Source organism: Henckelia pumila, chromosome 2 (genome assembly GCF_033568475.1).
Source record: "Henckelia pumila isolate YLH828 chromosome 2, ASM3356847v2, whole genome shotgun sequence".
NCBI lineage: Eukaryota > Viridiplantae > Streptophyta > Magnoliopsida > Lamiales > Gesneriaceae > Henckelia > Henckelia pumila.
In genome coordinates this window covers 140,313,716-140,338,014 of record NC_133121.1, presented here as the reverse complement: position 1 = coordinate 140,338,014, position 24,299 = coordinate 140,313,716, and the positions used below count along the sequence as shown (strand labels likewise).

The 24,299-nt window shown below is 32.8% G+C and overlaps 4 protein-coding genes across 4 annotated transcripts; 3 read left to right on the top strand and 1 right to left on the bottom strand.

The window, feature by feature from the left end:
- Positions 1-1,551: 1,551 nt before the first annotated feature.
- LOC140882932 (probable glucuronoxylan glucuronosyltransferase IRX7) lies at positions 1,552-3,904 on the bottom strand. The gene is made up of 4 exons (XM_073289196.1): positions 3,488-3,904; positions 3,032-3,393; positions 2,687-2,937; positions 1,552-2,377 (listed from the first exon to the last, which is right to left on the bottom strand). Exons 1-4 carry the CDS (start codon positions 3,759-3,761, stop codon positions 1,924-1,926), a joined length of 1,341 nt encoding a protein of 446 aa, XP_073145297.1. The 5' UTR covers positions 3,762-3,904; the 3' UTR covers positions 1,552-1,923.
- Positions 3,905-14,694: 10,790 nt separating this feature from the next.
- Positions 14,695-17,138, top strand: LOC140883081 (protein NUCLEAR FUSION DEFECTIVE 4). Its single transcript, XM_073289386.1, has 2 exons — positions 14,695-14,729; positions 15,135-17,138. Exon 2 carries the CDS (start codon positions 15,158-15,160, stop codon positions 16,883-16,885), a length of 1,728 nt encoding a protein of 575 aa, XP_073145487.1. The 5' UTR covers positions 14,695-14,729; positions 15,135-15,157; the 3' UTR covers positions 16,886-17,138.
- A 507-nt stretch (positions 17,139-17,645) lies between these two features.
- LOC140885282 (uncharacterized) lies at positions 17,646-18,982 on the top strand. The gene is made up of 2 exons (XM_073292242.1): positions 17,646-18,393; positions 18,737-18,982. The coding sequence occupies exons 1-2, from the start codon at positions 18,181-18,183 to the stop codon at positions 18,851-18,853; spliced, it is 330 nt and encodes a 109-aa protein (XP_073148343.1). The 5' UTR covers positions 17,646-18,180; the 3' UTR covers positions 18,854-18,982.
- Positions 18,983-20,660: 1,678 nt separating this feature from the next.
- LOC140878548 (uncharacterized) lies at positions 20,661-21,564 on the top strand. The gene is made up of 3 exons (XM_073282151.1): positions 20,661-21,260; positions 21,376-21,426; positions 21,523-21,564. The coding sequence occupies exons 1-3, from the start codon at positions 20,661-20,663 to the stop codon at positions 21,562-21,564; spliced, it is 693 nt and encodes a 230-aa protein (XP_073138252.1).
- Positions 21,565-24,299: the final 2,735 nt, after the last annotated feature.

The following is a 24,299-nucleotide window of genomic DNA, read 5'->3' as shown; positions in this document are numbered from 1 at the left end:
AAAGAAAAATTTTTGAGCTCGTGAAATAAATATATGACTTTAATTTTAATAATAATAAAAAAATTAAAAAAAGCTTCAGTCTTCCATTGTGTCACAATCAATATAATATACATTTTTTGAAAGGATCAATATAATATACATGATATGCCGTGGATAGATAAATATAGGGTAATGTCATGCTGTCTTTATTAGAAACCCGTGACCTCTGGCCATTCTTCCTCATACCAAATTGAAGGCATCGGCATTAAACGTACGTGCCCCACTCTTCTAATCTTGTCCCTTCGCCGAATTCCATCTATATATTATGGAGTCTATATATTATGGAGTCCACTTTCTTCGCCTCGAGACTCTCTCCTTTTTCTACTCGAAAATTCAAATCGAAAAAACCAAGGATTGAACCGAACCGAAAATCGTAATTTTTAATTCGGATATAAATATTAAAACCGAAGTTTATTTGGTTCGGTTTTGGATTATATATGTTAAAACCGCAACGACCGAAAAAACGAAATTGAATTAAACTAATAATTTTATTTATATTATATATGTTATATGATGATATTTAGTGAATGAATAATCGTTTTGAATAATTTTTAGTTGATTGTTGTTTATTTAATTCATTGTTGTTGTTTATGTATTTTATAGTTGATTAGTGGATTGTTGTTTATGTAATTGTTTATTTTTAAAAATTTTACTAAGAAATTGTGTAAAAAAACATATAATATTTTAAAATATATTTATATTATTAATTTTAATACTTGTATCAAATCAGAATAACCGAATCAAAATTTGTTTTGTTTTTTTAAAAAAATATTATAATATAGTGTGGTTGAATGTTTGTCCTGTTATTGTTTGTTATTTTTTGTTTCTTTAATATATGACTATAACTTTAATTTGTGTGTTGGGGCATTTAAATTACATGTTGGATGAATTTTATGTTTTTTTATTGTGTTGTGTATTATTAATGATCAAACCTAGCAAATCGAACCGAATAAACAGGTCCATTATAGTACAAAAATCGAACCAAATTAGAATGGTTTGACTTCGGATTACATTTTTTATAAACCAAAAAATCGAACCGAAATTAAAAAATTAAAACTGAATCGACCGATAAACACCCCTAATCATAGCTTGTTTGGTGTACTTATATTATTTACAAATAGAGTTAGCTAAACATGTGTTTACATTTTCAGATGAGTTCCTTAGAGAATGGGCGATACCAATACTAGATATTTGTCAAACATACCAAATTTATAGTACCCAAGACACACGTTTTGAACCAACGGTGTCACCATATATATACTGATTCGTGTTTCGAATGTTTGTCTTGCAAATAGTTACGTTCTTTGGGTCAATGGAAAACCAAAAATATGCATGTTACGTACCTTACTTTAATTGAACGAAACTTTGTCTTTTAATGCAAAAATAGGCGAAAATTAATCTAAAATTCGATTTAGACCAAACTCATGCATGTTGCCACTTTCATTTTGTTTTTTACTCGGTTTGTCTATATCTTAATCGTAAATCAAAATTAAAATTGTGGTTTTTATAAAATAAAACCAGAACTAAACTCTATATTCGTATTGGCAATTCCTTTTGGAACAAAATGTGAACCGAACCACATGGGCCTCCTCCACTCAAGTTTGGCCCACTCAGCTGCACATTAATCCAGGTGGCTCTATCCAAATCAGGTAACGACATCCCATCATCATAGATTAATTCCTAAAGATTTCATCTCACCGTGAACATTTTAGTTCCGATAAATGATCTCATGTCCTAAAATGCCTTGAAATTTCTCATCCACACCTCAGAAACCTCCGCGCCAATCTAAAATTCTGTAATATCATTACGGAAATTCAATTCCGGGAAGTGGCGTTCCGTACATGGCACGTCAGATAAGCCAGTAAAAAACAGACACGTGTAACCTCATTGCTTGTTCCTGTGGGACCTGTGTAGCCTTTCAGACAGGGCAACCAAAACATGCCACGTGGCATCACCTGGAGACATCGGATCGTTGAACAGCAGCGCTTCTCTCACAATTGGGTCCCACAGGTTTCGCTGAATCCGAGTGAGGTTGGTGGCTGCCACGTGCTCAAGGACTCTCCCGAGGTTGCCAACGTCGTTCTCTGCCACCGTGAGGGATATCTCAGCCCACGGCACGGCGGTGGGGAACGGCAACCGGATTCCGTCCGCTATGATGACCGGGACGCAGCCCAAAGCCACGGATTCCACCAACCTCGGACTCCACGGAGCCCATCCCAAAGGGCACAAACAAAACTTTGACCGTAAAATCTCTGATTGGAAATTCGCAGACCGGTGTCTCCGCAAGTAAAATCGTTGGTCGTTGCCGTATTTCCGCCATATCAGAGTCCGCACTCGCCTGAAAATAATTCATATCAATTTCGCAAGAAAAATGCAAAAATAGGTTGGACTTTTGATCAGTATTGAAAAGTGGATGTCTCTATAACAACATTCGAAATGTTCAATCAATCTTGTTTAAACACTTGTTACGGAATTTGTAACTATAATATATAACCTACCCTATAAATACATGTAAATGTAAAATAGCTCACAATTTGAAGTTCCAGCTCGTGTATTTCTCATTTCTACCAAAATAAATAAATATTAAACTCAATTTCCAGTACTCCTTAATTATTGAATTAGAAGTGAAAGATGGACGAAGTCATACTTGCTATAAAATCGACCGCTGACGTTCTTGGGGTGGACTTCCATCTTGCCCCTGAAGTAAGCAAACACGTCCCGTCGGCCGGTCAACGTCGATTCCCCCATCGTCGTTCGTACAATTTCCGGCGACACGTACGGTGGAATCACGATATTGTCCACTTCCTGACACGGGTGCTTGTATTTCACCCCGAAAGTCTGTAATATTATCGAATTCTTCAGAAACTCGGGTACCCCATCCGCCATAGCCACGTCCTCCTGCCAAAACAATCACAAAACAGACTTCAATTCTCCCACGAAATCATATTACTTCAAATGCGACACGTGCGATATTTCTTACGTAAGTACGTACCAGGGTGTGAAAACAAGAACCAAAATCATGGGACGCGACAAATACATGGTCGGAGCCGAGGCTGCGGTTCCAAAACGGAAGCTGAGAAGAAACGTGCCTGATGGCGGATGATATGAGAGAACGGGCGTGGCCGATAGCCGGGAATCCATTAACAGTGCTGAAATTGCATGAAACATAAACGGGGACGAAGAAAAAATCAGCCTCCCACGGGTCTAAAGTCCTCATATCTCCGCTGATTAAAGCCCTGTGGATCGCCACCTCCGAAGCAAACAAATGGCTGCTGCACCGCTCGTTCGACAGCCAGTCTGTATTGTATTTCGATGGCAAATCGTACACATACACCTTCAACCCCTTAAATAAACCTGAAAATGCATAAATCAAGAAACTTTTAGACAAAGATTAACATGTCGGTATCAATAAATTAAAGGGCTTAATTAATTCTTAACTAGTTCTCACCAGATGAAATTTTCATGGCGGATGGTTCTTCTTCAATGAGGGAGTGGTGCGTTTTAGAAGCGGAGACGATGAGTCTTGAAACAGAGGTGGTGGGTTTATTTCGAGTAACGAGAAAAGAAGATAAAAAATACAATGAAACAGAAAACCAGAGTATCCATCTGAAAAATCTGTAACCAAAACTCTTATCTAAATTTCTGTTGTGTCTCGAGCTATGCATAAACCTCATCCTCACATAGAAGCCTCTGCTTCTGAGGGGTCTTTGAGGTTCAAGCATGTCGATTACTTTCTCAATTTCACCCCCTTAAACCAACCTCTGAGGAGAAGCGGTTGTTGAGATCGAGCTTTCTGAATTTGGTATTGCGTGAATTGGAGATTAAGGAATAGGAGATGATCCATGAATTGGACTTGTTGGGGAGTTTCTTTTTTTTGCGTCAAATATGATTTTTTTTTAAAAAAAAATTATGAAATAGGTGAAATATTCAAACTTCTTGAATATTCAACCGATGGGGGTGTAGTTGAGTTCACGTTATTTTAATTAAGATGCCCCGGATCCACTGTAAATTCTTTTCAAAATAATATTTAACACATCGTATTTTATAATATATAAATTGATGTAACTAACATACATATCATAAGCATCTTATCATCATAATAGGATAAATAATTTTAGAAATATAATTAACATAAAGTTTGAAAATTTTAAAGATTATAATTAAATAGTTCGTATAAGGTTTTAGTACGCAGTAGATGCGGTAATAAATGAGTTCCCATAACATAAAGATAAGCTGCATGTGTTGGGGTTCAGATTGGCAATTGGTGAAAGAATTTAAAGCAGCAGAGGGTAGATTTATGTATCATAAATGACCAAAGATAAAATATTTCATCGAAATATTCAATGGGAGAAGGGGATAAGGAAGCTTTGTAATAAAGAGGGATATTACGTGCTAGCTGACTGCAATGTCTCTTGCAAAGAAGACTTGTAGCTGTTCTTAAAAGTCGAAATCGTCATGGAACATTAAATAGCGATATTAAAAGCTTAGGATCGGAGAGTACAAATCTTTGACAAATTTCACTCGCACAGTAACATAGATAGCATTCTTGATTTTGTTTTGTCATCTATAAAATGTTTGTGTAAACATCTCATTTTCAAAAACAAAAAAATGTGAAGTATAGTATAGAGTCACTCAGCCATTTTCGGACTTGAAACATGACTGGAAATATTTTTGCCATAGACAGTTGGGTACCAAGTATCAACACAGATTTTGGCCAAAAAGGTCAGATCATCATGAATATATTTTGACTACATGTGACAAACCAATTAACTTGGCGTAGTAATTCAATATTTGATCAAGCCTTATTTTCAATTTAATGAAGGAAAATTTACATTTTAGTAAATTATATTTGTCTTTTTGCTATTTGTTTCATCCATATTGTCAAATTTCGGTCTTTGCTCTCTTTAAATTTTTTTTTCAATTTTATTTTTTTTTCGATGTGACGCTAATGTGACATCAATATGACACAGACTCTAATTAGGCCCGAACCTATCATTTAAAATTTGAGGCAGCAGACTCAAACCCCAAAATATTGGGGGCACCGAAAAAAATTTTACTAGTATAGTATAATATAATTAATTCATGAACTCATCTCATAAATAAATGATAATTAATGGGAGGTAGTTTATGATAAAAACTATTCAATTATCTTTTAATTATCTCAGTTATAAACATTCAGCAATAATCAATAATCAATCCAAAATATCTCTTTCTCATAGTTTCCGCCCAAAAACAAATCTTTCATTATTCTAAAATGATCAAGTTTCACTATCACATTATTTCTATCTATCAATCCGTTTCAATATATTTTTCCAACATTTGGCTGCATAATTTTTGTGATCCATCTGAAATCGCATTTTCCAAAAAAAGGTTTTTTTTTTTTTCAAGCTGAAGTTGCTTGAAATTTATCTCCGATCAACTATGTTATAAAAAATACTAAATAATGTGGTTATAATATCGATCAAGAAAAAAGTGGTTGAGAATGTTGATTATACAAGCTTAATCAATACTTACGTTTTCAAACTACGAGGCAAGTAATATTCAAGCGACTATGAATTGGTTCAAAACATGAATTTCATATTTTTCTTGGATGGTCTTGGCTTTATTAGTAATTTTTTTATGAAATATTATTTTGAATTATATATTTTTTCTATATTTTATTTTTAGAAATCAGGTTAAGTAATTATACTATCATATTTGTCGATGAAAAATATATGAAAATTATGTTTAAGGACACCAATTTTTTGTGCTCGCCTCAAGCCTAAAAAACTCAGGTCCGACACTGACTCTAATAAGCCAAAATTATCTAAAATCGAAAGTCATATGACTAAAACTTAATTATGATATAGAAATAACCAAAATTACTTTAAAAAATAGATATACAACACCAAAAATATAAGTTTCTTTTTAATACACTATTTATTCCTTTTTAATTCTATTTAATATTAATGGGAAAACTGTAGTAATTACGTCAAATTGGATGAGTTTATGTTGGCAGATGGATAATACACATTTGTCAGATCTAAGGGGCCAATTTCATCTACAGATCAAATCCAATCATCTAATTTGACCTGCAGATAAAATTGGGCCGTCTAATCCCCATCCGAGCACTGTCCGAATGGAATAGCATAGACTCATCACATCAAATTATATATATTCGGCAACTGCCTTGCCAACGGTAGAACGAATAATTTAGGAAAAATATTTTATCATATAGAAAATAGATTATCATCACACGTACATAGTTGGATGACGAATGAGAAAAAGTCATCTGTTATTACAAGACATGACACGCATGTAGTTCTTAATTCTTATCCAATACCTTATGATTAATTAAAAATAAATTATGATCGATTTGATGCGGCTCAATGGGCTAGTTTTAGACAATTAAAAACTTGGACGGCTAGATATGTACCAGAATTAACTGTCGAAATAAGGGACCCAAATGTAATTTGAACGTGGCAATCGTTTTCACGTATGGTTTAAGCAAAAACTATGCTCATATTTTCCTGCTTTCCATAATATAATGCAGCTGGCTTTTCAACTAATTTCGTCTTATGAATAATTGTGATCTTATCAAATACACATGTCAACATTTGTATTTTTGTAATTATTGATCATTGAAGTCGAAATATTATGTTAACGTTTTGTGCACGATACGAGACAAATAGATGTATATAATTCTAAGGTTAAATTTTCTTTAAATCACAAATCCAAACTTAACCTTCTTATCAGTTTTCATCAGAAAAAATACATGTGTTTGTACATTCTGATCTTAAAAAAAAAAAAAACTGTTTCTACATTATCTAGGCTAACATGATTTTTTTTCAGTTGAAAATGGGTGAAAAAATTTGAAAATATTGTAATAATATATGATATTTGAGTACAAATTATTTCAAATATAATACTATTAATATATGATTTTTAAGTACTCAATATGTATAACAAGTGTTAACATTAATTATACATTTGTCTTTTCTCGGATAAAAATTGATAAAAGTATCGAAAATATGATGTTAATATATTATATATGAATAACAAATGTTTCAGATTTGATATTAATATATGATTTTTGATTACCTAAAAATATGTTCGCAAGTATTGATATTAATAAACATTTTAAATTTTATACTCTAAATCTTATCTTTTATATCATATCAAAACTTCTTGTTGTACTAAACTTTCAATGTTTATATCGATTTTTACCCACAAAAATTATGGGTGCATAAACATTTTTTATGGATTAAGAAATTCAAAACATGTTTTTCCTGACATGAGTAAATGAAAATTGAAGTTTGAATTTTAGAATTTAAATCCAATTTGTCCTAATTCTAGGCTTTAAAAAATTCCAAGTTTTTGTTTGTTTGTTTTTTTCTAACAAGTTGCAGTAATGATCTATACGAGTGACTATGGGTGAAAAAAAATACCAAAATATCAAAAAATCGTATCGAAAAAATTACCGAAATTACCGAAAAAATCAGTTTATCGAAAATTTTGGTACAGTACGGTGTCGGTATCGGTATGGTAAAAAAAACTTTTTGGTATTTCGGTATATACCGGCATACCAAAAAATATATATATTTTTAATATATATATGAAAATTTTCGGTATACCCAAAAAAAAAGTTGGTACCGGCTAAGTTGGTACCGACTTTTTTGCCGGTATACCGAATTTTTTTTCGGTATACCGAAAATTTTTCGGGATACCGAATTCATTTTGAATTCGAAATGAATTCGGTATCGGTATACGGTATAGATTTTCGTCACACCGAAAGTTCGATATACCAAAAATTCGGCATACGGTACGGTATCGATATGGAAAAGTTCCATACCGATTTTTTTGATACAGTATACGATATCTGATTTCGGTACGATATACCGTACCGACCCACCTCTACAGGTAACTAGTGTCAATGACAATCCATCCATGAAATTAAAATGATTTTGAAAACCTGATAGGTGCTATGGATAAAAAGTTATATCTAACGTGGCATAATTAATATGAAAATTTGCCGAGAATTTTAGATGCATTTGAATTGAAAATATGTCTCTTGTGATTGACGATTTTTATTTGCGGATACAAATCATATTTATAATAAAAAGTAATTATTTTGATATAAAAATAATATTTTTTTGTAAGTAACCCAAATAAAAAATTTATATAACAAAATTGACCTTATCAATCACAACAGTTTTTGTGTTGCATTGATTGGTTTAAGTTTAAGGGATTTTTAATTCCATCATCTAAATCCATGTAATGTAATGTTTGGCTACAAGAAGTTGGAACATTTTAAGTTAATTATAACTGTTTTTGAGCAAGTATATTTTGTTCCAAAAGGGGAAAAAAAATCACTGTGAAGGTCTAAAATATTTTGAACAGAACCATAATGATGAGGACAATAACTTTTAAAGAAAACTGAAATTAAATTGAATAATTTGAAAAAGTCGAGCTATTCGACATCACGATTCTGTAATCGAAAATGTTTACTGTTAATTAAATTTATTTATACTAATCAACTTAATGTGTTGTTCTGACACTATTACACTAACATAAATTTATATTTATAAATGACATTAGTCACCATAATGTGCGCGTTGTGTGTACATAAAATATAAAAATTAAGGATATTTTTAAACAAAGAAGGATGATTATAATTTATATAAAGTTGAATGATTTGTACATTTTTCACACATTCTTTCATTGACAAAAAAAGTTCAACAACCAATTAAAGGGGATTTTTGGAATATCTAAAAAAGAAAGAGGCTTAAATGATCGGATGACAAAGTGGAGAAGGGCGGTAATTAAGCAAGCTAGATTCAAGATTCACTTTCTTTGTGGAATATGCAATGCGTGCATCTCTGTACATGTACTTTTCCTTTGGAAAAACCTTTCATATTTTGTAATGGGAAAATTAACATTTTAGTCTTGTATGTTGGCTTCATTTTGGTTTTGATCCTGTATATTGGCTTGTTTTGGAAAAGATTCTGTAACTTTGTTTTTATTTTGGATTTAGTCCTACATATGACTGTTTTGGTTTTGATCTTATAAGTTGACTAAATTTTTTATTTTGGTCTTATACAAAGTTATGTTTTGAAAAAAAAGTATATGAATTTGGATTTTTTTTGGATTTGGTCATATTAGTTGACTTGTTTTTTTTTATTTTGGTCATGAAAAAGATACGGTTTTGACCAAATTAAGCTCGGTTAAGTTAGAATAAGCGCCTATGTTTTTTTTTAAAAATAATAAATTAAATTTATAATTTAAAAGTTGACTTTCCAACTTCATCGCTTAAGCTTTTATAATAAATATTTTTTTATGATTTTATAATTAAATAAATTAGGTTTAAAATTTAGATGTTGACCTTTTAATTATTTTTAAAATAATAATTATGTTCTAAAAGGTACAATAACTTGGTTTTTTTTTTGTATTTTTCCTCCGTCGCCGAAACTGAAGGGAGCAACAATATTTTGCTTATTTGCAGTGTTCTAAAAAGCACGCTTAAGCGGCGATTAAGCGTGATAAAAGTGAAACATACCTAAAAAGCTCTGATTTCGAGAAAAGCGAAAAAAAAAGTCAACCATAGTTGAGAACGATAAAAAAAAATATATTAGAGTGTTACTTTTTAAAAGAACGAAAGTATGTTTTAAATATATTTTTAGTTTTTTAGCTAATTTTGTTAATTTAGGTTGGAACTTATTTATATATATGATCATTAATAGGTGCTAAGTGGGCGAACACTTAGTGCCAAATAAATAAAAAAATCGAAGTTACAGTTGAGAATGATATAAATGAATGTTTGTTTGTTACTTTTTAAAAGAACAAAAGTATGTTACATTTAATACATTAAATTAACATATTTTAGATTTTATCAAATTATTTAGATTAAAAAAAGTTGAAGCGTAAAAAAATATTTTTTTATTAGTTAGTTGTAATTATCTCAAACCAATAAGCAAATAAAACATGAAAGAATAAAAAATATTTATTACAAAAATAATTAGAGATCAAATTCTAAATTTCAAAACATGATAACATACATGATGAAAACCAAAAAACAAACCAACTTACAGAACCAAAACCAAAATAAGCCAACATATAGGACTAAATTCAAAAATAAAAATCGAGTTACAGGATCTTTTTCAAAACAAACCAACATACAGGATCAAAACCAAAAAGAAGCCAACATACAGGACCAAAATGCTAATTTTCCCTTTTGTAATCATCAAATCATTTAAACAACATTAATGATTATCGACTCGGTTATTATTTAGAAAAAAATCGATTTTCTTAGGAAAAATAAAATGATATTTGGATGGAGATTTATTTTATATAAATTCTTGGAAAGCTACAGATTGTAAAACATGGCATTTAGAGCTTTAGCTTATCGTCCATTTTTTCCCCTCTATATTAATCATCAAACCGAAGTTGATTCTAGTGAGTAATTTGGGCCTCTTCTTCTTTTAGGGCTTCTGCGAGATTTTGAACCTAATGTAGCCCAGTTTTATTTTATTTATTTTGTGCAATTTAATTTTGGAAAACGTATTGAATAATCAAGTAATTTGGTGGACATTGGCGAAGGCCATATTAACTTGGTAGCGCACTAGTAACTAGTAAGTGGTAGCTAGCCACCACTCTTTCAAATCAAGTAATTTGGTGGACATTGGCGAAGGCCATATTTATATAGTATAGATTCATCTCAAACGTCATAGAACAAATAGATGAAATCTATCGTGTGATTCGAAAAATATTGTGTGAGAAACGTTGATGTTTAAAGCTAGCCACCACTCTTTCAATGATCCACTGTTTTCATGATCATTCACTTAGTGGACAAGCCACCCTAAATTTGCGTGTGTCAATTCTCAAGTAGTGACGGTGTTTTCACATGTCAGGTCCATGTTATGTTTGAAGTATTTCTTTTCCTATTATATGATCAAATTTTAATATTTGAATTATGAGTGCATGATGTGATTTTTCATTCAATAATTTTGAGGTACGAGTAGACTAATTCTAGGTGAATCATAGAGTAATATGCTCTCACAAATGTCTGTGTACTTGATTTATCGTGTTTAATATATTCGAATTTTGAAAAAATAATTCTAACATTCTCATTGATGATTAAACAAGAGTGCTTTAGATGAATAAGGCATTTTGTTTTCAAAAGATAAATATAAATAGGGTATTTTATAAAATATATTAAAGAGGAAAAACAACCTAGATACATAGACCAAAAATGTTGTCACGGCCTCTCAAAAACATGTTATAATGACTTTTTGGGACAAATTTATTGTTTGGTGGAGATTTGGTGAAACTTGGGATGATTAAAGCATGTTCGATGAGCAAGGAGGATACGCGAGAAAGTGTGTCATCCTTTCTCGTTTGTTTCATTGCCCTCGTTCGAAGACTTTCCGAACGGTGACTTGCGATAACTAAGTAAGTTAGACCAATGGTCAGATCAATCTCAACCTTAATTTTTTTAAAAAAAGAATACATCTAAAAAAATCACAATTTTCTTCCAATTGAATTCCAAAAATGCAAGATTCTTCATCTTTCATTTTCAATCCAATTTTGAAAAATAGATTCATGAAAAATTAATGATCTCAATACTACTTCACCAAATATTTTTTAATTCACCGATAAGCAAATGCTGAGTTCTATGTTCAATCAAACCCAATTCTCCCAAAATCTCATCGAAGTCTTGCCTCTACTATTGAAACTACGTCTACTAAATCTAGAATGAAAGGGAAGAAGATTTTTGTTGGCGGGTGGAGTGAATGCATCAAAAAGAAACCTTGGACGAAAGCCGAAGATGAACGTTTCGCAAAGGGATGGTGCAAAACTTCCACCAATCCGGCACTTGGCAACGATCAAAATGACTCTAGTTTATGAGGATTGGTTTGTAATGAATATAACCATGAGCTACCAAATGAATGGAAACTACGGTCATCGGAAAACATACGGTAACATTAGAATGATGTTGTAAGACGAGTGTTCGTATTCCAAAACAAATTGATCGAACTTGAGGGACTCAACCAAAGTGGATATTCATTTGATATGACTGTATAAATATATATTTTTTTATTTAAAACCAACATATTCCGAACTTTTGTTTTTGTTTAATATGCTCAAGCTCAGACGATGTTCGAGCAAGATCATAACCATTCACGGTCTACTGAAAAAGCTTGGATATTGTTGAGGGATTAAACAAAATTAAAGATGTGATCGTTCGAAAAATTTATAGGAGGTTCAACGAATGATACGAAGAAGTTGAAGAATATTGATGGTAAATCATTTCTACTTCACACCATCTGATACACAGACTGTCGAGGAAAAATACGACGTGCAGGAAGTGAGTAAAACCATTGGACCGATGGGAAGGAAGGCCTTCAAAGGGCCATGAGAGGAAATGATCGAAATATACAAATGTGGTGGAAATGTTGAAAACAATACATGAAGTAGAGAGAAAAAGATTATGAGATGATTGCTTTAAAAAAAAATAGCATTATGCAACCATAACTTTTGAAAATATAGAAAAGAAGTTTGAAATTAGAATGATGGATCACAAAATGAGGGCGAGGGAACAACAAATAATGAAGATAGAGCAAGAAAATCGAATCATAGAGAAAGATATTACCGATCCAAGGTTGACCGATATTCAACGACAGAATTATAAGAAGATACAAGAACAAATTCTTCGTAAAAGATTCAATCAAAGATTTATTTCGTTCACATTTCATTATATTTTAATTGGCTTTAATTTCGTGTACTTTTTTTTTTATTTCATGTCTTTTGTTATTTAGTGTATTTTTTTTGTTTTTTGTGTTTTTTTTTTTAATTTCGAGAAAGTTTTAAATTTTACTTGTGTATTTTTAGTTTTTTTTATATTTATGCAATTTTATTATGTTTAAAAAAATATTTGTTTAATGGAGTAAAAAATAATAATATTTCAACGTCATCATTACAATGAAGTTATCAGCACTGACATTAATGAAGTTATCAACACTGACATTATCATGTGATCAAATTATCAAATTACTGACAACAACATCCTTACAATGTTGTACATGTTCTTACGTAATTTCACGTCTTGATGAATAAAGTGTCTACCCACCATGATAATATTTTCTTGTTTGATATAAACATGAATATATAAAAACCTAAAAATAAAATTTAATAAATCCCATAATTTTGTTATTTGAATACTATAATTGTGATGTCGGCTCAAAAAAGTGTAGAGAGTGATCGCTAGTGTCAAGAGATTGCAGGAGAATGAGTAACTCATAGTAGACTTTCTTTTAGGCTTACCACACCGAAATGAGAGGGATTATAAGACTGTGCAATTATGAGGCTGTACAGTTGAAGATGACTTAAAAAATTTTGATAGGTGGTAGTACTCATGTCAACAAGGTGCATTTTTTTTTTCCAAAAGTAATCCTCTAAGAACTCCGAAGCTAAGTGTCCCCAGTGGCGTACCCAGGATTATCAATCAGGAGGGGCGAATTCAATAAATTAAAAAAAATATTACACCACAAAGTATATAATAAAAAGTCATATATTAACTTCATATGATTTTACAGTACACTCCGAAATTTCATAGTTTGAAAATGTTGAATAATAATTTCAATATCAACTGTATCAAACAAATCACGCTCAATATATGGTATCAAACCATCATCTAACACATCATCTCCCAATCGATTACGAGGTGATATTTTGATTATTTTTATTGTTGAAAACACTATCTCTACGGTAGCAGTTGCAACAAGTAATAACAATATTAACTTTAAAAGTAAATATTCCAAATGATATAATCGATCTTTATTCGATTGGAACATCATTTTAGCAAGCTCGCTAATCCCCCCAGCGTTAGAAAACCAATTGTTACTTCGCATGTCAAAAATAAAGTTATGAAGTTGATACTCAAGATGCATTAAATACATCAAGAAGAAATAAGGTGGATAAAATTGAGTAAACTGAATCAAATTTCTCATGTCACATTCAAGTATAAAAGACATTTTATTTTTCAAAAATAAATATGAGTCAATACAGAGCATACTGTCAAATCTATTATAGTCTAAAATAAATTTATTCTTATCTTATTTATCAAATATCGTCCTAATCAATATAAAATTAAATAACATTCTAAAATATATATTATATATAGAACTAAGTTTTTTAAAAAAAATTCAAAGGGGCGGTCGCAAAATTAAATTTATATTTAAAATATATATTATGTATATAGTACTAAAATTTTTTATAATTTCAGGGGGGGGCGATCGCATCCTTTCGGGACCATGTAGGTCCGCCAATGAGTGTCCCTGACCTAGAGCAATTATGAGATGGTAATCCTGTGGTAAATTTTAAACATATTGAAAAATATATATGTTATTACATTGAAGACATTCATCGAATTAGAACAAGACAATAATTGTGGGAACATCTTTCGGATCCAAAAGTGCAAATAAAAATTAAAAGATTATTAGTTGGTTGTTGTAAAGAATAATGATTATTTTTGTAAGGAAAAAAAATGGTAGTTTATCCAAATCGGCATGTGGGATGAACTCGGGACTTTCAAACAAATCTTCCATCTATCTAATTTCCCTTAAAAGTCATTCGAGCTCATTTATAATTGTCATTATGAATTATATATATTATTCTGAACCATGTTCTTGTTACCATCCATAAGGCCAATTCAAGTAAGAATTTTAATCCATCCAAAAGTGACACTACTTTGTGCAAATTTACTCAATAAATTTAAACATCGTGTTTGTTGAATCGAGGGGAAGACTGCTATTTGGCCCAACAATGATTGCTTCATTAATGGAAACGATTATTAATGAATCCAAGAAATTTTATGGTATTGCTTATTACTAAAGGGATTTTTGCTCAGTCGCCACCACACCTCCATATTTGGGAAGTAAATCAAGAAAATTGCATCAGCAAAAACCCATCTTCTGTACATTTGGCCTCTACGCATATCATTTTAATGACTTTTCTGCAATCTCTACTCCATTTCTTAGTGATATTCCAGCCCCACTCTCCCATTCCGCAGTCTCGTATGTGCTTATATAAGTAGATTTTCTGCCCATTCTCTTCACCAGATTCAGTTATCGAACCAAGAAATATGGCCATTGCCACCACAGACGCTTGGAGCCGCAGTAACCTGCTGGCCTTCGGAGTCACCGTGATTCGGGGCCGATGGTTTTCCCTTTTCGCATCTTTCCTCATCATGGCCGGAGCAGGAGCAACGTATCTCTTTGGAGTTTACTCCAAAGAGATAAAATCCTCTCTTGGATACGATCAAACAACCCTCAATCTCCTAGGTTTCTTCAAGGATTTTGGTGCCAACGTTGGAGTGTTGTCTGGCCTTATCGCTGAGGTAACTCCTACATGGTTTGTGTTATTGGTCGGATCTGCCATGAATTTTGCAGGGTATTTCATGATATGGCTTTCTGTCACGGGCAAGATTTCAAAGCCCAAAGTGTGGCAGATGTGTCTCTACATTTGCATTGGGGCAAATTCCCAGAACTTCGCGAATACAGGTGCTCTTGTTACTTCTGTAAAAAATTTCCCAGAAAGTAGAGGCGTTATGTTAGGTTTGTTGAAGGGCTTTACTGGATTGAGTGGTGCGATTCTTACGCAGATTTATCTGGCTGTTTATGGAAATGATTCTAGATCACTTATTCTTTTGATTGCTTGGCTTCCAGCTGCTTTGTCTGTGGTTTTTGTGTACACAATTCGTGCGATGCCCATCGTTAGGAACCCCAATGAGCTTAAAATTTTTTACCAGTTTCTCTACGTGTCAATTGTGCTTGCACTGTTTCTAATGGTGATGAATATAGTAGAGAAAGTGGTGACTTTCTCACCGGCGGCATATGCAGGAAGTGTTACTGTAGTGTGTGCCTTACTTTTTGTCCCTCTTCTGATAGCCATTAGGGAGGAATCGATAATTTGGACCCAAAAGAACCTCCCAGTAAAACCGAATCCTCCTCAGATAGCCATAGAGAGTTCACCAGTTCAGGATACTCCACTTGCTGCCTCAAAGCCGGAAAATAAGCTGAATGACACACCTTGCTTCACCGATATATTCAATAAACCAGAAAGAGGGGAGGATTACACCATCTTGCAAGCACTTTTGAGCACTGATATGCTGATTCTGTTTCTTGCAACCTTTTGTGGCCTGGGATCGAGCTTAACGGCCGTTGACAACTTGGGACAAATCGGAGAATCATTAGGATATCCAACAAAAACGATAAAAACATTCTTATCCCTTCTCAGTATATGGAACTACTTTGGCAGAATTTTCTCAGGATTTGTCTCTGAAAGCCTACTCGCCAAATACAAATTTCCAAGACCTCTTATGATGACTTTAGTCCTGTTCTTATCCTGCATCGGCCTTTTACTCATCGCGTTTCCATTCAAGGGTTCTGTCTATTTTGCATCAATGATCATTGGTTTCTCATTTGGTGCTCAATTGCCACTGATATTCGCCATAATTTCTGAACTTTTTGGCCTGAAATACTACTCTACTTTATTCAACTGCGGCCAACTGGCTAGTCCACTTGGCTCCTACATTTTGAATGTGAGAGTTACTGGACCCCTTTACGATAAAGAGGCATTGAAGGAGTTGGCGAAGAAGGGGATGACAAGATCATCTGTGAAGGAACTGACTTGCATTGGCACTCAATGCTACCGACTGGCATTTGTGATTTTGGCCTCAATCACATTCTTTGGAGCCCTTTCGTCTCTGATTTTAGTGGCGAGAACGCGCAAATTTTACGAAGGTGATATCTACAAGAAGTTCAGGGATGAAGCTGATCGGCCAGAGATGGATGTATCAATCAGCAAATGAAGGAATTCTGAAGGACCTTAGACTAGTAAGGAAGAAACCAAATGTATCTGTATTCATTAAATTGCAAAATGTGTCCCAATATTCAAATAAAGATAAGCATTACGCCATTGGAATCAAGGCACGATCATTTGGAAAATGCTTGGTTTTTAATGATTTGCTCGGTTTTAAATATTAATTAAGATTGATGGTAAAATGGAAAAGTAAGGTGGATAGTTTGTGAATTCAATATCAAAAAATCATGGCAACAGAATGTATAATTTCAGATAATATTCTTCTTGTCTTTCATGCCCCTGTTCTTGGGTCTGCTCTCCTTTAATCTGATATAAAAGTTTATGCAGATTCCAGGAGCATCAGGCGGCCTATCATCGAAGATCTGAATTCATCGATCAACTCTTTAGGATACAGATTCTGATCTCTTTTTCCATGATCACGAACTTCTTCTGTAAATAAACTTGTAAAATCTCTCCAAAAACCTTAAAAATTAGTCTTCAATTATCTCCAACCAAGTATTATTCAAAAATATTATCTTCAAATCTTCCATTATTTTCAAACAGATCTCCTTCAATCTTCAATTATATCTTCTAATTGTATCCAAGATGATATACTCAAAATTCTTTTCCATATCTCAAGGATTGTATCTTCAAATCTACAACCAATATTGTTAAATATACAAGCAAACTTCTAAAAACGATCACTGTCACCTCATAAATTCAGGGGATTTAAAAAGGTAGTCTAGTTCAGTAAAATCTTCTGCAGATAATGCGCACCATTAAGAATCTTGGATGGCTCCAAAAAAGGTGTAACGCTGGATCCTTGGAACTGAATCGTCAGCCCCCATAAATATATAATTTAGACCCTTGGATTACAACTTCACAACATAAGAAATTCTCACAATTCTAAACAATGGAGGGTTCCACTGTGAGCATGAAGCTGCTGATTGAGACCCAAAGCAAACGAGTCCTATTCGCAGAAGCCAGCAAAGAAACCATAGATTTCCTCTTTCACATCGTCACTTTACCAGTGGCGACCATCATTCGCCTGCTTAGGAAACAAGGAATGGTGGGTTCATTAGCAAACCTATACGATAGCATAGAAACCTGAATGAATCATACATCCAACCAAACCAAGCTAGAGATAACCTTTTGAAGCCAATACCTCCCGTTGGCATTTCTTCTGTTCCTTTGCTCCTCAGGGAAGATTCCATAACCGAAAGAAAGTTCTATAGATGCGGTCAAAACTGTCAGCATAATGTTTCTGATGATCCAAACGCGCTCTGCCCACGGTGCAACAGAAGGATGACAACGGAGCTTCCGTACGTGGCTCCGCCGGGAGAGCAGGCGTCGTCGACTGAAGGAGGATTTGTGAAGGGAGTGGTGACTTACATGGTGATGGATAATTTGGTGGTGAAGCCCATGTCTACTATCTCGAGTATAACTTTGCTGAATAAGTTCAATGTTAAGGAGGTGGGGACCTTGCAGGAGAAGGAGGTAACTTTGGGCATGGATGAGGTATGCTATACTATTTTCTTCCATTTTGCAATTTGTCTCTCTATATATATATATATATAGAATTTTCAGCCGTCCAACCAATGTTTAACTCGTACCCCACCACTAAAACTCGGTACCGTGTTTTAGTTATGCGAAAAATCGGAAAAAAAAAAACAACTAAAACCCGTGGTTAGGGACGAAGTGGAAAATATTGTTGGGCAGCTGAAATATATATATATTCGATACATAGAAGTAGGTTGAAATTTAGTTAAGAAAGAACTTATTACTTTCTGAAAGCTATCCCAAACACTATTTTGGAATCTGACAAGTGACTTGGGTTTGGTTTGTTTTATTACTTCCAAAGGCTCTGATGTTGTTGAAGGCTTCATTGCATTCTGAGAAGGTTCTGACCAGCGTTTTCCTCAACTGCAAGCAAATGGATGAGTTGAATGAGGAGAAAGTAGTTGCTGGCAATGAATGAAGTTGTTTGATTTGATGTGAGTTGGAAATGAAAGGCCTGCGTTTTGTTGATCAAACAACTTTGTTATATTATATTATATATAAAAAAGATTCATATATATCATTCAAATATTTAAGACCATCATTGTGCTGAAAATGTAATCTGAATGTTAATTTCATAGAAAGTTGTCAATTTAATAATTTAAATTAAATCAATATCACGCCATTTAAATTAGAAGGCTTAAATACATAGAAATTAAACTCAAATACAAAAAACAAAAATAGAAAAAGGGATAGTAAATGTTTTAAATACATGGAAATTAAGCTTAAATACAAAAAAATTGGAAAATGTTTACGCCGAAAAAGAAAAAAAACATGTGATCAGGTTAAATGGATATTAGATTTAAAATATATATCTATCTTATTAATAATAGATAGCTTTTAATTAACTAAATTTCTATTAATTGGTGAAGTTTGAGATGAAATTATGATTATATTCTAATTTAATTTTCAATAAAATCAAAATTATTAGATAAATTAGTCATTTTATTTTTATTAGGTCTCCTTTTTTTAAGCATTTTATCTTATTTACCAAAATGATATTTCACTATCTTTGTTTGTATGAATAAATTTTTAGACTAGATCTTATATAGTTATCATATTAAAAAAATAAAAAATTAGATACTTATCGATCTTAAACTTTTGAATATTTAATTCTTCATGTGACTTATAAAAATATCATGAAAATCAATTAAACATAATATTTTTATATATATGAACGCATCGCGTGCAAATGGTGACAGTAATATTAATATTAATATATATATATATATATATATATATATATATATATATATATATGCTAATAAATAATAGTATACATACCTATATGAACTGACAGTTGACACTATTAGGGGAGCACGTCGGGTCGGTTAGTTCGAGTCGGTAGCAAATTCTACTACCCGAACTCGATCCGAAACTGTCAAGTATCCTAAAAGGTACGGTCTAGCGGGTACCCAAAAATTACAGCCTATTTTTTAAAAATATTTTTCTCATACATGTAAATCTAAACACATAAAAAATCTGTTTTTTTTTCATCTAAATTATAAACTAAAGCATGAATAATATGTAGCATTTCAAGAAAGCCACGAATTTTGAAGTATCTCGCAATGGATAATTATGAACGTCTCAATTCAATTGTCAAAGATGATGGGCTATCAACTATTAGGTCATATTAGTTTAATTTCCTAGACCCATGTTATAATTTTTTTTTAAAAAAAACAAGATGGGTACCCGATACTAGATTGGGTAGTTTTTAACTGCTCAACACCAATCCGACGCTCAATAAATCGTACCCGAACCCAACATTATAAAAAACTACTCAACCTGTTCAGATTGGGTCGAGTATCCGAAATCCGACACTAAATGTCCACCCCTGGACACTAGAGTAGAGTACGTACGGAGCTGATCAAGTCTAATTTAACCGTGTTGACACATGGCGTACGTCCATCAATTTTTTTAAGTCACACATGGAAAATGTTTAGTCTCTTCTATTCCGCTGCATTGAAACGACGGCGGTTATGATATGAAAATGAAAGTTATAAATATATATTTATTTACTTCACATATATAAATTCACGCATTATCAATCTCGGATACTTCAAAGTTCAACTTGCCTCAGATAATCCAATAAATGCATGTTAATTATGGTATATTAGTTGTAATTGGAACTTAAGCGTCAGCAGTACTCAGTCCACTGCATGCATATATATATATGATAAGTCTACACATTTCAATTCATATCTGAAAACAGCTAGCAATTCCAAACAATGGAGATGACAGTGAGCATGAAGCTGCTTATCGACACTCGAACCAAAAGAGTTCTATTTGCAGAAGCCAGCAAAGAGACCGTGGACTTCCTCTTCCACATCCTCTCTTTGCCCGTGGCAACTGTTATTCGCCTCCTCGGGAAACAAGGAATGGTTGGTTCATTGGCAAACCTCTACGAAAGCATTGAGAAAATGAATGAATCCTACATTCAACCAAACCAAACTAAAGATACCCTTTTGAAGCCAATTGCTCCTGTTGGCACGTCTTCTGTTTCTTTGCTCCTCATGGATGATGTAACAACCGATAGAACTTTCTATCGGTGCGGTCATAACTGTACATATCGGGTTTCGGATGATCCAAGCTCAATTTGCCCGCAATGCAACAGGAAAATGACTACGGTGGTTCAATACGTGGCTCCGCCGGAAAAACAGGCGTCGACTGAAGGGGGTTTTGTGAAGGGAGTGGTGACTTACATGATAATGGATAATTTGGTGGTGAAGCCCATGTCTACTATTTCGAGTATTACTTTGCTTAATCTTTTCAATGTGAAAGAGGTGGGAGCTTTGCAGGAGAAGGAGGTGAATTTGGGCATGGATGAGGTACGTACGTATACTATATATATTTACCTTCCTCTTTATTTTCCTTACATATTTTTTACTTCTGAAAATTATATATTTTTTATTAGTTTATTTGTCCGTGCATGTGTATATATAGGCTACGAAGTTGTTGAAGGCTTCGTTGCAATCCGAGAAGGTTCTGACTGAGGTATTCCTCAAAATGTGATCAGTGAAAGGTAGAAGACGAAGAAATTATAAGTTGGCTGGCTTTTAATGGGAGTTTTTTGTTTTCGTTTTTTTGAAGTCTAGTTCACTAGTTTCAGATGTTTCGACTCTTTTTTGTTGATCAAGAACTTCACTTTTGTTGTCTTGGAACTCTGTTCCAGAAGCAGATTTGTTGAATATTGAATTAAATATGGTAGTGTTATTAAGGAAATTGATGTCTGATAAACATCTAAAATGGTTCAAATAAATGCAATTTGCCGTCGATATATATTTGCATTACTGGTGGGACTGGACATATTCTTAAAATTAGTCTGAATTGCATGCATTAAAAAAATATTACGTACGTATCTCAGTTGTCTCCGGTATGCCCTATTAATTGTACGTTGGTATTAGATATCGTATGAAATGATCAACACGATTTTACCATAGAGAATTTGGTGATGTTCCCAGATTAATTGGAACATGTTAGCAGATATAAAAAGAAAGTGGAAGAGAAATTCGTTTAAATTCTTTTGGGACAGTAATTTATAATATATCTGATCATTTTTAAGTTTTTGTGGAACAAATATAGGAGCGCTTAAACATTGACATATATATAAAACCGGTCTTGTCGATGACTGCCCAATGAAAATATCCAACGGTTTATCTTTTTATGCGTATGAATATTTACGTGGAAAAGATGGGCCGTTGGAACTAGTGCTCATATGCTAACAACGACAGAACCTATAAAACCTAGATCATGTACGGTCTCACAGAGAAAGGCAAAAGCTTTTATTCTTTTCTCCATTTTTAGGTATTAACTGTTAAAAAAAAAACAACAAAATAGAAACAGATTCGCTCCTTGAGTCCATAATTAGTGTGTTTATTCAATACCCTTGCTTTCATACATATTGCATATATGTAAGTTATAGTGTACGTTTGGTTTTAGGACTTTTGAAAGTTTGATACATCGACATTTTTCGATGTCATGTCATCATTTTCTGATTAGTATTTTTCGGTGACATATCAGCAAATAGACTTAAATCACCAAAAATTAAAAGTTAATGAACCAAAACCAAAATTTGAAAAGTTCATTGACTAAAACAAAAAAAAAATTGACAAATTAATGGACCAAAAAAACTTTGTTCTTTTTTCTTTTTTTTTTTTTCCCATATACAAGAAGTTGTGAAACTTGATAGTTGAGAGTTGAAGAATTTTTTGGCGCTGGTAGAATTCAATTGATTGATTGTGGTGCATTTCTTGGCCGTTGTTCAAAATTTTTGATATTTTTCAATAAATTAAATTCGAAAAATGTCAAAAGTACCTAATTGAGAAGAAGCTCAAAATTTTTTTTTATAAGCAATCACAAACACTACCTAAAAATCAACCCCAAAAATTAGCCAAAAAATAATTGATGTAAAACATCTAACACACACCCTCATGCTAATGAACAAGTATAGCCGTATAGGGGCGTGAAGCTAGTTTACAAGACGGACGCATAACGGTGAACTTGTCTCTAATACAAATTAAGATATGAAGTATATAGGATTTGACCGTAATTCCAACCCCAACTATTAGCTCCAAGAGGAAGTATAGGCCAAGTCCGCATGTACATCTTGATTAAACCAATCAACGGGAGATATCTAGCAATAATTTTGAAAATCCAACCTCAACTACTCGGTACGTATTCTAAGGAAAAATTAAAAGTTGTGCGAATTTTCCGATAATCCCGAGGTAAACTAAGATAATCTGGTCAAGTGGTGGTCAACTCGTGCAAACCACTCACACGAATCGGACGAGTACTATATATATATATATATATATATATTATATATCAGTGTTCTAAAAATCGTCGCCTAGGCGCTAGGCGGTTGCCCGCCGCCTCGCTTTTTTGCTAGGCTATGCTTCTAGGCGTTTTTCGCCTAATCTCAAGCCGCCTAGGCTGACAGAATCTCCCTAGGCGGTTACTATTTTTTATTTAAAAAAATTAAAAATCATAATTAAAAGAGAGACGCGAAGCGAGAAACAAACACAAAAAATCATTTTTCTTCAAATCTCAAGGCCCGTAATTATACATTGATTTCATGAGATTTCTTATCCTTAATTACATGAGATATAACATATCCTTCACAATATTTATGGAAAAAATTCTATAAAAATCCTAATATACCCCTTCTTTAATTCTTTTGTTTTCCTCCCAATTTCTCATATTTTTTATGACTCATTTTGACAATTTTATCTATTTTTAAAAAATACATAATTTTGTACCCAATAATTTTGATAAGTGAAAATAACTCACATTTGAATCAATAATAATTTATAATATTCAACAATAATTCAATCCAAATTATATGAATACAAAATTAAACATAATATTATTTAAGTGGAGGGTAAAACTGTAATTCTTTCATCAATCATTATTTCAATCCCAAAATTAATAACTCAAAGTAAACATGTTATTGTGTATCCATCATTATTCAACATCCTTTTAAAATCATTTTAATAGTCCCATAAAGTAAACGTAGCCTTAATTTGTTGAGAGAATATTAATAATTACTTATTTTTAGATGTTGCAAACACTACCTAAATTTCGTGGATTTTAGAATCTTCCACATTCTTCTTCTTTCTTCTTCTTTTTTCCTTAGTCGCCAACATGTTTCAATTCTGGGAACATCTTCAATATCTCTGTACATGGGTTTGTAACTCTATGAAACTAGTGAATTGCTTGAATGGAAATCCATCAAAGGAAAATAAATTTTTTATATGACGACTCTGGTAAGTTGTGACAACAAAAAAGGACTCAATGCAGACTACGTACCGTGTGATCGAAATACATCATTGTGTTACTAGAAAAATTCAAAAAGATTTAAAATTTTG